Below are 11,905 nucleotides of genomic sequence, written 5' to 3' on the forward strand. Positions count from 1 at the left end.
TTTGGGGCAAAATGTTTTTCCTCAAATTACCCTACTTGGCAGGAAGAGGGTATTCTTTTGAAATATGCGCATGTCCAGCAGCCAACTGAGCCAAGCTAACGTAGACGTTTTAAAGTGATGTGTATTTAATCTTCAAGGGTGCATTTACATAGAGTGGGACGTTTTCCCCAATAGTGGGACCAAACGGCCCCTTTATAAAGTTTCTGTTTTAATTTAATAACAATGTTTTTTTTAAATTCTGCCCACTTGTGTGTTTGTCTAAGGATATCCATTATGTACATATCTAAATCTTACCTAACGTAGCATTTTTCTGTCAGAAAATAGACATTTCCATTGCGCAAAACCGTGACACGCTGGGGGGTAGATCTTGACAGCTGTGGTTATTTCCCACCCTATTTGTAAACGGAGATCGGTTTTAACGGACGTGTCAGATGAATGCTGGAATCTACTAAACCGGTTAATTCACAGAAAGAAGACGGTGGACAGATTTCAACTGCTATGGGGATACTCGATTTCTTCATGCGGTACAGATGCATAAGCAGGGCCTAAAATTAACACCCACCACCTGCCAAATGACGGTAGATTTTGGCATTGGAGGGTAAAATGTCTATTTCACCAGCCACGTTTGCAGGTGATCAGGGCTCCACAGTGCGAGCATTTCACTCGCATTCATTTAGTGAATAAAAATAGTCAAGTATGATCTCATGTATAGTAAAACAAATGCTGCAATAGCTGTTTTCAAAGAATTTCCGCCGTTTTGTTTCGTAGCTGGTCAATTAATCGCACAAAGTCAAAGAACTACGAATCCTATGTAGCAGTTCGCGCTGCAACACTGCCTGGCTGTGCGCACGTGAAGAGCTGAGTGACATATTCATTTTTAGAAGCGCTGCGCACATGCATAAAAATTGGTCTAATTTACTTGAAACGAAAGTCTACTGAAGTGAGACTTTGTTGTTGTGTTTCTAGGCTATTTACAATGTTTTGTTCACAAGTTAGGTTGTTTTTCTATGTTTGAGTTTTAAATGCTAGGGAAGAGAAGACCACGCTTCTACTAGTCAGACTGAAACTCACAGCCACAAACATGACTCTAGTCGCGCTGCCACAGTAACCTCCCGACCTTAAAGGCGGTAGGTGAAATGTTTTGTCTCATCTGTGATATTTTGGTTAAAAGACACAGGTCACAAAACATTTAATTAAACATTATACCACGTTAGTTACTTATTACTAAACAATACATTTATTGTTTTAGAAACATTACAAAGCATGTTCATCAATTTTGTTGTGTTTTGTTAGTGTAATTTTATGGGCAAAATATATTTGGGCTGGTAAAAATTAGTGGCTGGTAGAGATTTTTTCATCTAACGTTACCTGCCACAGTGGCTGCTAGACCAAAAGTAATTTTTATACCCTGTACATAATGCTGTGAACTCTGCCTGCTGTGTGGGGTGTTGGCTTGGTTTGAAGAAGTTTCATGAAACTGTGTATGTCTAAATGACACTGAGCTATTTAACCATGTCAGAATTTGCTTAACATAAGTCATTGGGCATCAAAAAGTAGAGCATATTTACAAAGGAATGTTTCTGATCCAAATTGACATGTAACACAGTTGCTTACAGCAGCACATGGATAGAAATATGTTTGTGTTGAGTCCAAAACTTACTTCGCTTATTGGTCTAATATGGACCAAAGCAATTTGTACTGTCTAATGCTTCATTGTAACACTAATAGCCTACTTGAGTCTTATCTGTATACCAATATATATATATATATATATATATATACCAACCGGATCCAACCCTGAGTGGATCCCACAACCTTGCATGTGTCTGTGTATGTAGGTATACATTAATTTAACTTGAGGCATAACGTTTTTTGTTTAACCCATATTTTCTCCCTCTGTCATTAAACTTCTACTCCTGCTCTAATTCTTCTCCCTGTTCTTTCCCCCAGTAAGTCCCACTCTGGGTCAGACATGTCTGTGATAGTGGGAGAGGGGCGGGTCATAGCCTGGAGGGTCACCAGAAGCATCACCTACTACTGCACCAGCGATACCCCTGCCCCCTCTCCTCCCACCTCCTCCTTATCCTCCCATCTAGACTCTCCTCTTCCCTCCCCCTCCTACTCCCTCTCCACCCCCTTTATCTCAGACATGCCCTCTCACCCCACCGTTTCCTCAACTCTCACCCCTTCATTTTCGGATGTACCAACCCTTTCTCCATCCTCGCCCTCCTCCTCCCCCCGTCCCCTCCTCCTGCTCCTCCCGTGGCTTGGCGCCCGACCGGGGGCCATGGCGAAGTACCGGGACCTCTACCTGGAACGCGGCCTGGACATCCTATCTGTGGAGAGCACTGTGTGGCACTTCCTGTGGCCTCGCTGGGGGCTGGAGTATGGGTCTGAGGTCCTGGAGGTCCTGGGAGACCCGCGTTTCAAAGGGCGCCCCCTTCTGGTCCACGCCTTCTCCATCGGTGGGTACACCTTCACCCAGCTGCTCAGCCAGATGGCCAGGGAGCCACACAAGTACCCAGGCCTGGCCCAACGGGTTGTAGGACATGTCTATGACAGCATGGTGGTCGGGTCGCTCGAGCATATGGCTACAGGTGAGAGAGAGGGGAAGGAAAGGAGGTAGGATTGTCGGTTTGGATTATTTGGAAAGGAGAGGGATCTGTTACTGAGACGGTGTGGATGTGTGACAGAGAAAAGGCCTGCACTTTGCATCCTTGTTTGTCACAATGTTGCTTTGTGTGATGAAGACCTAGTAATCATACTCCCACCTTACCTGCTCCACAATATTGGATTGTATTCAAATATATTTGCTGACTTAGAGGAGGACTTTCACACATGATAGTATGTTATTGTGTTTACTGTATGGGGAAATTACATAGGCCTATCCCATTGAATTAACAAGAATTGAAATGTAATTAATAAAATAATCTGTGTGTGTCTATGTGTGTGCCTCAGGCCTGGGCAAGACCCTGTTCCCTCGTATCGAGCCCCTGGTGCGATACACCGCTCTGCTCTACTTCTGGCTCTTCAAATCCCAGACGGTGCACTACTATGACAACTCAGTCCAGGTCTTCTACAACAGCCCCGTCACCGCCCCGGCGCTCTTCTTTTTCTGCGAGAACGACGCGATGTGCGACCCCGTCGCCATGGAGGCGGTACTCGACTTCTGGAGGAAGCGGGGCGTTGCTGTGGAAACCAGGAATTGGAAGGAATCTGTGCACGCTGCTCATCTACGCTGTCACCCAGAGGAGTACCTCTCCACGTTGGAAAAATTTATGATCTCGCTCAACATCGCCCCCCTCAGGGAGAAGATGTGAATGGCTCATGTGCTAATCACAGTTTGATAATTCAATAAAGCCTGCATACTCATGTTCAAAGGAAGTCTGCATTATTTACTTCCCGGTTGCAATAATAACAACATATCTCCTAGCATTTGTTTACCTATTATTATTATCATTGCCAAGGCCTTGTGGGAACATGTACAGATATAGCATCTTCATTTTACCAGCATTGTTGTAGCAAAATAATCCTGCAGCAACGTTTAGTCCATAATGTTGTTTGATCGGTGGTTAGGCTATTAGCTGGACAAAAGTAGGTTACATGAAAAGTGCGTGGGTTTTAGCGTGGGTTTTCACTGAATTTATGTAGATCACCAAGACTCATCTGTATTTCCTGTGGTCCAGGATCCGAGTTTGGGAAACCCTGGTCTGTGACAGTTCATACGCACCAGATAACAGCAAGGTCACTATGTTAACGGTGAAACACATGACAGACACAGCTCACTATACGTTGATTCGCAATAGATATTTATTTAGTATTTATTGTAAATATTGATTGTAATTGTTTTTACATGAGTATATATTCATTCTCAATAGCTGGTGACAGGGAGTACAGTGGGAGAGAGAGGGAGAGGAAACATTTTGAAGATGAGAAAGAACTGAAGAGGAAGAATACAGAAAGAATGAGGGTGAGCGTAACAAGAAAGGAAAGAAATAGAAAAGAAACACAGGAGATAGGGAAGAGGTAATATGAGGTGGAAAAAAAGAGAGAGGCTACTGAGAAGTCTGGACAAGAATTCCCAAGATGAGCTATATGTAAACCAAGTCTCCTGTCATCAGAGTCCAAATACAGTATCATGTAATCTGCTTTCTCCTGCTGTTTGTAACTTCTCTGATCCAACCCAAGAGGGTGGAGTTAAAACAGTGATATGCAATTTCCAAGCGTTGCTGACATGATAACACAAAAGGTGATGTCTACACCTATGTTTTGATGGTCAGCGATTAAAATGGTGCCATGTAAAACCTAAAAAAATGGCCCCTGGTGGCTGGGCAGGCCATTTTGCTATTCCGCCACAGCCGGACAATGTATTTTCCTTCATATTTGCTATACCAAACATAACACAGAAAAGGTGATGTCTACCCTTATGTTTTGATGGTTTAACATTAAATTTTTGCCATGTACAACCTAAAAAATGCTGCCAAAATACAGTTAAACAAAGGACAAGAATCCAAAATGAGTTATGTAAAACAAGTCTCATTTTGTCCTGTCATCACAGTCCATATAGCATACCGTCTGCTTTCCCCTGCTGTTGGTCACTTCTCTGATCTAACCCGAGAGTTCAAAGTTCATAACAACAGTGATACTCAATTCCCAAGATTTGCTGCCTCAGTTTTTCTCCACACTGTATGCTTCCTCCCATGCATCAGGCTTGTCCAAGCCAGGGTCAGCCCTCTTCAGTCACAGAGAACCACAACCAGGCCCTGTCCTGGAAGTAGTTAATGACTGTCAACTCTATGAGTAGCTACTAACACAATCTGTTTTCTTTTCATGCATTTCCAGCATTTTTTAAATTTTATTTTTTTAAATTGAACCCTTATTTAACTAGGCAAGTCAGTTAAGAACAAATTCTTACCGGGGAACAGTGGGTTAAGTGCCTTGTTCAGGGGCAGAACGACAGAGCATCTGTTGCATATAAATGATAAAGTGTGGACAACAATGCTATGCAGCAGAATTTTTTCCCCCTCTGCAATTCGATGTAGTTTGTATTCAACTTTTTTGTCTAGACAGTACATTTGTTTTGGTCTCACAAAACAGAGTTGTTTATGAGGAGTTAAAGGCTTAACTTGTGGTGAGGTATCTTGGCCAAGGGTACATCCTGTGAAATCCCATCCCCCGTGATATTGACTGCACACACCCCAGTAGGCATATGTTTGCACTTGAGGAACAACCTATGCCTAACCTCTGGCACCGGCACAAAGAGACTTTGAACCATACATAAATATAGGCACGTGCACGTGTAATGGGGTAGAACTGTTGATATTGTGAACGTAGCCTTGTTGGGCTGTCCGTCCCAGGTGTGGCTCATTGTTGATTAAGGGTGTGACCCACAGTATTTAAGTCAGCTCTGTTTGTTCAGTCAGGGGTTCCCCTTTACTATGTTATGGTCGACGTACCGTTGGAGGACGGTGACGGTTTAGCAAAAGTAAATATGGAACTGTGGCAATTTTATACATAGTGTTTTAGGCTTAGTGCCGTTGGCTCCACTAGACTTGAGGCTACAGATATAGTATTTTGTGTATTTCCCCCACATTACATACAGTAAGTAGGAAGAAAGGAGAGGTGGATAAAAAAAAACAATGGGTCAAATAGTATCAAGATTAAAATACTGTTGGATGCATGAACACCGTTATAGTCCTATGGTTTATGGAGAACAGTGAGCTATTCTACAATAACTATGCTGATCTCACCCCAGCCAAGGTGAGCCCTCTTCAGAGGACTACCACCAGCCCTACGATGGAGGGTATGAGACCTCTTCAGAGGACCACCACCAGCCCTACGATGGAGGGTATGAGACCTCTTCAGAGGACCACCACCAGCCCCTACGATGGAGGGTATGAGACCTCTTCAGAGGACCACCACCAGCCCTACGATGGAGGGTATGAGACCTCTTCAGAGGACTACCACCAGCCCCTACGATGGAGGGTATGAGACCTCTTCAGAGGACCACCACCAGCCCTACGACGGAGGGTATGAGACCTCTTCAGAGGACTACCACCAGCCCTACGATGGAGGGTATGAGACCTCTTCAGAGGACCACCACCAGCCCTACGATGGAGGGTATGAGACCTCTTCAGAGGACTACCACCAGCCCTACGATGGAGGGTATGAGACCTCTTCAGAGGACCACCACCAGCCCTACGATGGAGGGTATGAGACCTCTTCAGAGGACTACCACCAGCCCCTACGATGGAGGGTATGAGACCTCTTCAGAGGACCACCACCAGCCCCTACGATGGAGGGTATGAGACCTCTTCAGAGGACTACCACCAGCCCTACGACGGAGGGTATGAGACCTCTTCGGAGGACCACCACCAGCCCTACGATGGAGGGTATGAGACCTCTTCGGAGGACCACCACGAGCCCGTACGATGGAGGGTATGAGAACTCTTCAGAGGACCACCACCAGCCCGTACGATGGAAGGTATGAGACCTCTTCAGAGGACCACCACCAGCCCCTACGATGGAGGGTATGAGACCTCTTCAGAGGACTACCACCAGCCCCTACGATGGAGGGTATGAGACCTCTTCAGAGGACCACCACCAGCCCCTACGATGGAGGGTATGAGACCTCTTCAGAGGACTACCACCAGCCCTACGATGGAGGGTATGAGACCTCTTCGGAGGACCACCACCAGCCCTACGATGGAGGGTATGAGACCTCTTCGGAGGACCACCACGAGCCCGTACGATGGAGTGTATGAGAACTCTTCAGAGGACCACCACCAGCCCCTACGATGGAGGGTATGAGACCTCTTCAGAGGACTACCACCAGTTCCTACAATGGAGGGTATGAGACCTCTTCAGAGGACCACCACGATGGAGGGTGTGACACTTCTGGACATCTTCATGCAGGGATGTTTTCTTATCATGCGTTTCTAGAATCTGTTGTATTTATTTGATAGAACTGTGGACACCAATGTTTTATAGGAGGCTGATGGGAAGATGGAGCGCTCCAGCTATGTTCTGGTGGAAGAGAAGATCTGGAGGATGGGGGTGGATCAGCCACACCATCCAAACACCCCCCTCCAACATCACCAGGCAAGCTGTATCCTGGAACCCACAAAGGACAAGTGTTCCCAAGAAACACCTGGAGGTGAGAGCTGAAGGAAGATACAAGGAAAACCAACATGAGGTGGAACCAGCTGGAGAATACTGCCCAGAACAGAGTGCAATGGAGAGCAGTCGTCAATGGTCTAAGCTCCCGAAGGAGCGATGGGCCTAACCAATGAAATGGAAGGAGCGATGGGCCTAAGCAATGAAATAGAAGGAGCGATGGGCCTAACCAATGAAATGGAAGGAGCGATGGGCCTAAGCAATGAAATGGAAGGAGCGATGGGCCTAACCAATGAAATGGAAGATTTGCCTCTGCTGTTCATCTCAGTTTGTCTTTAATTTTACTGTCTCTACCAGGGTTTCCCAACTCTTTCCTCGAAGCCCCAGATGTTTCACATTTTTGTTTTAACCCTAAACTGGCACACTTGATTCAGTTAAAAGTTTGATTAGTTGACTAATTTAATCGGATGTGCCAGTTTAGGGTTAACAAAAAAAACGGAAATGTCTGGGGGATTCCGAGGAGAGGGTTGGGGAAACTCTGCTCTATACCTCTCAAATCTGGATCTCGATGCCAGGTGGGTGCAATTAATTCAGGTAGAACAGAACCAGCAGTAGTCTGGACCTCCATAGGATAAGATTTAAACAGCCCTGGTCTATACAGCACGTGTTAGTTTAATCCACAAAATACTAAGTGCATTACCAGCCACCACAGCTGGATGAGGAAGTAAAGGGTTAACTTATGGATAAGTATCTTGGCCAAGGGTACACTCTGTACTACCATCCCCATGTGGTCATGCATCGAGCTCTTGGCTGCAGACACCCCAGTTGGCATGGGTTTACAGTTGAGGAGTGACCTATGCCTAACCTCCCTAACAAAGAATCACACACTCATGCACGCACACACACACACACATTCTCTCTCTTTCACAGGCGTGCACGAGAGCGAGGGAGGGGCTGAAAGCAGTGTGCAGACAGGAGAGAAGGTGAATAAAGATGAAAAAAGAAGCCAATGGGGTAGATAGTTAGACTGTTAGATGCATGAACACTCTCTCTACTGTCTCCTGAAGTCCACGTTCAGCTCCTTCATTTTGTTGAGAGGTTATTTTCCTGGCACCAGTCTGCCAGGGTCCTCAACTCCCTGTAAGCTGTCTCGTCATTGTTAGTAATCAGGCTTACCACTGTGTCGTCTGAAAACTTGATGATTGAGTTGGAGATGTGCGTGCCCACGCAGTCATGGGTGAACAGGGAGTACAGGAGGGGGCTGAAGTTAATCAGACAGTGAGCGACTATTTTAAGAATGCATCTATAATAGGATATAACCACTGCCAAAATGAAGCAAAGAGACCAAGGTTAAGAAATGACATTAGTATTAGGAAATATAATGGCACCACTTTACATGGTGTTTCTACAGTATCAGATACATCTAATCCAATCTAGAATCTAATCCAAAGGTCACATACGAATAATGTGTGTGTGTGTGTGTGTGTGTGTGTGTGTGTGTGTGTGTGTGTGTGTGTGTGTGTGTGTGTGTGTGTGTGTGTGTGTGTGTGTGTGTGTGTGTGTGTGTGTGTGTGTGTGTGTGTGTGTGTGTGTGTGTGTGTGTGTGTGTAACCAGTGGCGGTCTGTACCTTTTAAGATGAGGGAGGATGATTGATAGCCTTATTTCTACTACAGCATAATGGATGACTGTCATTCATATTCCATTCACCCAGCTCAACGTAACATCGATAGGTTGAGGCTATTACATGATGCTCAAATTTCCCCTTTACCCATCTGAGGTTACTACAACCTAGCCTATGAATAAAAGTTTACAACGTAGGTGCACAGGTCGAGAGAGTTTTGAATAATCAAGGTGACAGACAGTGACACATTCAACACTGCCTTACACACTCTGCTAATAGTTGCTTTGCCTCTTTTGTGACTGGCTTTGCATTATCATTTGTATGCATTATTCCTCTTAATGGATGTGTTCCTGTCCACAATGACTGATATTGAGGTGTGCCTAGTGTCATGACGTGGCCCTTTCTGGGTGTAGATCGTGACCCCCCCCCCCCCCCCATTCTCACTCTCTCTCCTACAACCAGGTTCTGTTATCTCAGGTCATAAATTCCTGATGGAGACTCTCTCCCCCTGGTCATGCAGAAAGAGAGGGAGAGAGCACAGAAAGAGGACAAAGGACTTCACTTGGCCGAACTCCTAAATCCCCAAAATGGGAGTATTAAACAATATTGCTACATTTGAGAATGTGGGAATGGTCCGTGGACACTTAAGGGACAGTTGTGACGAGTGTGTTTCAGTGATCTCATGAGGTACAGGAAACACACCCTGGGTCTGAAGCCCGCCGTTTGCAACTGGGTCCTGGACTTCCTGACGGGCTGCCCCCAGGTGGTGAAGGTAGGAAACAACATCTCCACTTCGCTGATCCTCCACACTGGGGCCCCACAAAGATGCGTGCTCAGCCCCCTCCTGTACTCCCTGTTCAACCATGACTGCGTGGCCACGCACGCCTCCAACTCAATCTTTAAATTTGCAGATGAGACAACAGTAGTAGGCCTGATTACCAACAATGACGAGACAGCCTACAGGGAGGAGGTGAGGGCCCTGGGAGTGTGGGGCCAGGAAAATAACCTCTCACCTAAAACTAAGGAGCTGATCATGGACTTCAGGTAACAGCAGAGGGAGCACCCCCCTTTCCAAATCAATGGGACCGCAGTGGAGAAGGTGGAAAGCTTCAAGTTCCTTGGCGTACACATCACTGACAAATTGAAATGGTCCACCCACACAGACAGTGTGGTGAAGAAGGCGCAACAGCGCCTCTTCAACCTCAGGAGGCTGGAGAAATTTGGCTTGGCATCTAAACCCCTCACAAACTTTTACAGATGCACAATTGAGAGCATCCTGTTGGGCTGTATCACCGCCTGGTATGGCAGGGCTCTCCAGAGGGTGGTGCGGTCTGCCCAACACAGCACCGGGGGCAAGCTAACCTGCCCTCCAGGACACCTACAGCACCTGATGTCACAGTGAGGCCAAAAAGATCATCAAGGACAACAACCACCCGAGCCACTGCCTGTTCACCCTGCTATCATCCAGAAGGTGAGGTCATTACAGGTGCATCAAAGCTGGGACCGAGAGACTGAAAAACAGCTTCTATCTCAAGGCCATCAGACTGGTAAATAGCCACCACTAGCACATTAGAGGCTGCTGCCCTATATACATAGACATGGAATCACTGGCCAATTTAATAATGGAACACTAGTCACTTTAATAATGTTTACACATTTTGTATTACTCATCTCACTCATTTCATATATATACTGTATTCTGTCCTATTCTACTGTATCTTAGTCTATGCTTCTCTGACATTGCTCATCCAAATATTTCTATATTCTTAATTGCATTCCTTTACTTTAGATTGTGTGTATTGTTATATATTACTTGTTAGATATTACTGCACTGTTGGAGCTAGAAACACAAGCATTTCACTACACTTGCAATAATATCTGCTAAACATGTTTGTGATGAATAAAATTTGATTTAATTTGATTTGTAAATAAGGTATTTCTGTTTTTTAATTTTTAATACATTTCAAACATTTCTAAAAACCTGTTTTGCTTTGTCATTATGGGGTATTGTGTGTAGATTGATGAGGAAAAAACCCCCACCAGAATAAGGCTGAAACGTAACAAATTGTGGAAAAAGGGAAGGGGTCTGAATACTTTCCGAATGCTCTGTAAGGTTATGCGTAAGAACGCAACTGCACTGAAATGAATAGCCTGATTCAATGCGATTCTCCTGAATAAAAAATATAAAAGTTGATCTGTTAAGCTGTTAAGTCTGAATAGACCCATACAGCTTCCATACCGATTCTATCTCTTTGGTCTTTTGCTATAGGCATAGGCATTCTAAATTGCGGATCATTTAACAGAAACAACCATATTTTCTGTGTGATAATGACCACTTGCTTTTCATTTAAAAGTGAATGTTTTCATAAGCCTTTAGGCCTAACAAGAGACCATGTTGAGGCTGAACTAGACCTTCGATAGGCTAGTAGACTATGTAGAAATAATCGTGGAGTTAATCATTGTTATAGCCTAGATCGCTTTTAGCCCATCTCTATAACAAGGGTTAGGCCTATATCCTCTCATACTCTCTCAATTCAAGCCCTGCTTTTAACCATAAGACATCTCCACAGAAATTGATAGGCTAAGGATTGCATGTTTACAGTGATAGTGTCTGTTAAACCATTAAACTTGTGGTGAACTGGGAACTGAGGGGGAAAAAACGAGGTCAAATCTTGCCATCAGTGATTTTCAGGTCAGAAAGTCAGAGAAAGATGCCAGAGTTTCTGAATTGGAATTCTGAGTTGGATGACCGTTCAAAACAATTTTTCCCAGTCAGAGCAAATTTTTTTCTGAGGTCCTAGTTGTCTTCAACGCACTGAAGTCGCACTGAAGTCGCAATCAGAGATTGCTGAGTTACAAGTTGTTTGAATGTGCCACTAGAGACCTGACCGCAGGAATGTCCACCAGAGTTGTTTCCAGATAATTTAATAATTAATTTCTCTACGATAAGCCACCTCCAACGTCGTTTTAGAGAATTTGGCAGTACGTCCAACTGGCCTCGTGTAACCACGTGTAACCACACCATACCAGGGGCTCCACATCCGGCTTCTTCACCTGTGGGATCGTCTGAGACCAGCCACCCAGACAGCTGATGAAAATGTAATTTTATAAATGGAAATGCACGTAGATACCATGACCAGACCCTGAGGCCCATTGTTTTGCAATTA

At 45.0% G+C, this 11,905-nt stretch overlaps 1 protein-coding gene across 5 annotated transcripts; it reads left to right on the top strand.

The window, feature by feature from the left end:
* Positions 1-384: 384 nt before the first annotated feature.
* LOC139565730 (transmembrane protein 53-like) lies at positions 385-3,380 on the top strand. Of its 5 annotated transcripts, none has more exons than XM_071386234.1 (3): positions 385-524; positions 1,951-2,597; positions 2,959-3,380. In XM_071386234.1, exons 1-3 carry the CDS (start codon positions 436-438, stop codon positions 3,318-3,320), a joined length of 1,098 nt encoding a protein of 365 aa, XP_071242335.1. In that variant the 5' UTR covers positions 385-435; the 3' UTR covers positions 3,321-3,380. The 5 variants fall into 5 exon arrangements, with proteins under 5 accessions (XP_071242335.1, XP_071242340.1, XP_071242337.1 ...); XM_071386239.1 differs by having other exon boundaries at positions 1,951-2,465; XM_071386236.1 differs by having other exon boundaries at positions 402-631.
* Positions 3,381-11,905: the final 8,525 nt, after the last annotated feature.

This window comes from Salvelinus alpinus, chromosome 37 (assembly GCF_045679555.1).
Source record: "Salvelinus alpinus chromosome 37, SLU_Salpinus.1, whole genome shotgun sequence".
Taxonomy (NCBI): Eukaryota; Metazoa; Chordata; class Actinopteri; order Salmoniformes; family Salmonidae; genus Salvelinus; species Salvelinus alpinus.

Bases quoted from the DNA above. Each gene is read 5' to 3' on its own strand.
- LOC139565730 (XM_071386234.1), top strand. From the start codon at position 436: ATGCTGGAATCTACTAAACCGGTTAATTCACAGAAAGAAGACGGTGGA. The intron at 525-1,950 runs GTACAGATGCAT...TCTTTCCCCCAG, and splicing joins ATACTCGATTTCTTCATGCG to TAAGTCCCACTCTGGGTCAG. The intron at 2,598-2,958 runs GTGAGAGAGAGG...TGTGTGCCTCAG, and splicing joins GCTCGAGCATATGGCTACAG to GCCTGGGCAAGACCCTGTTC.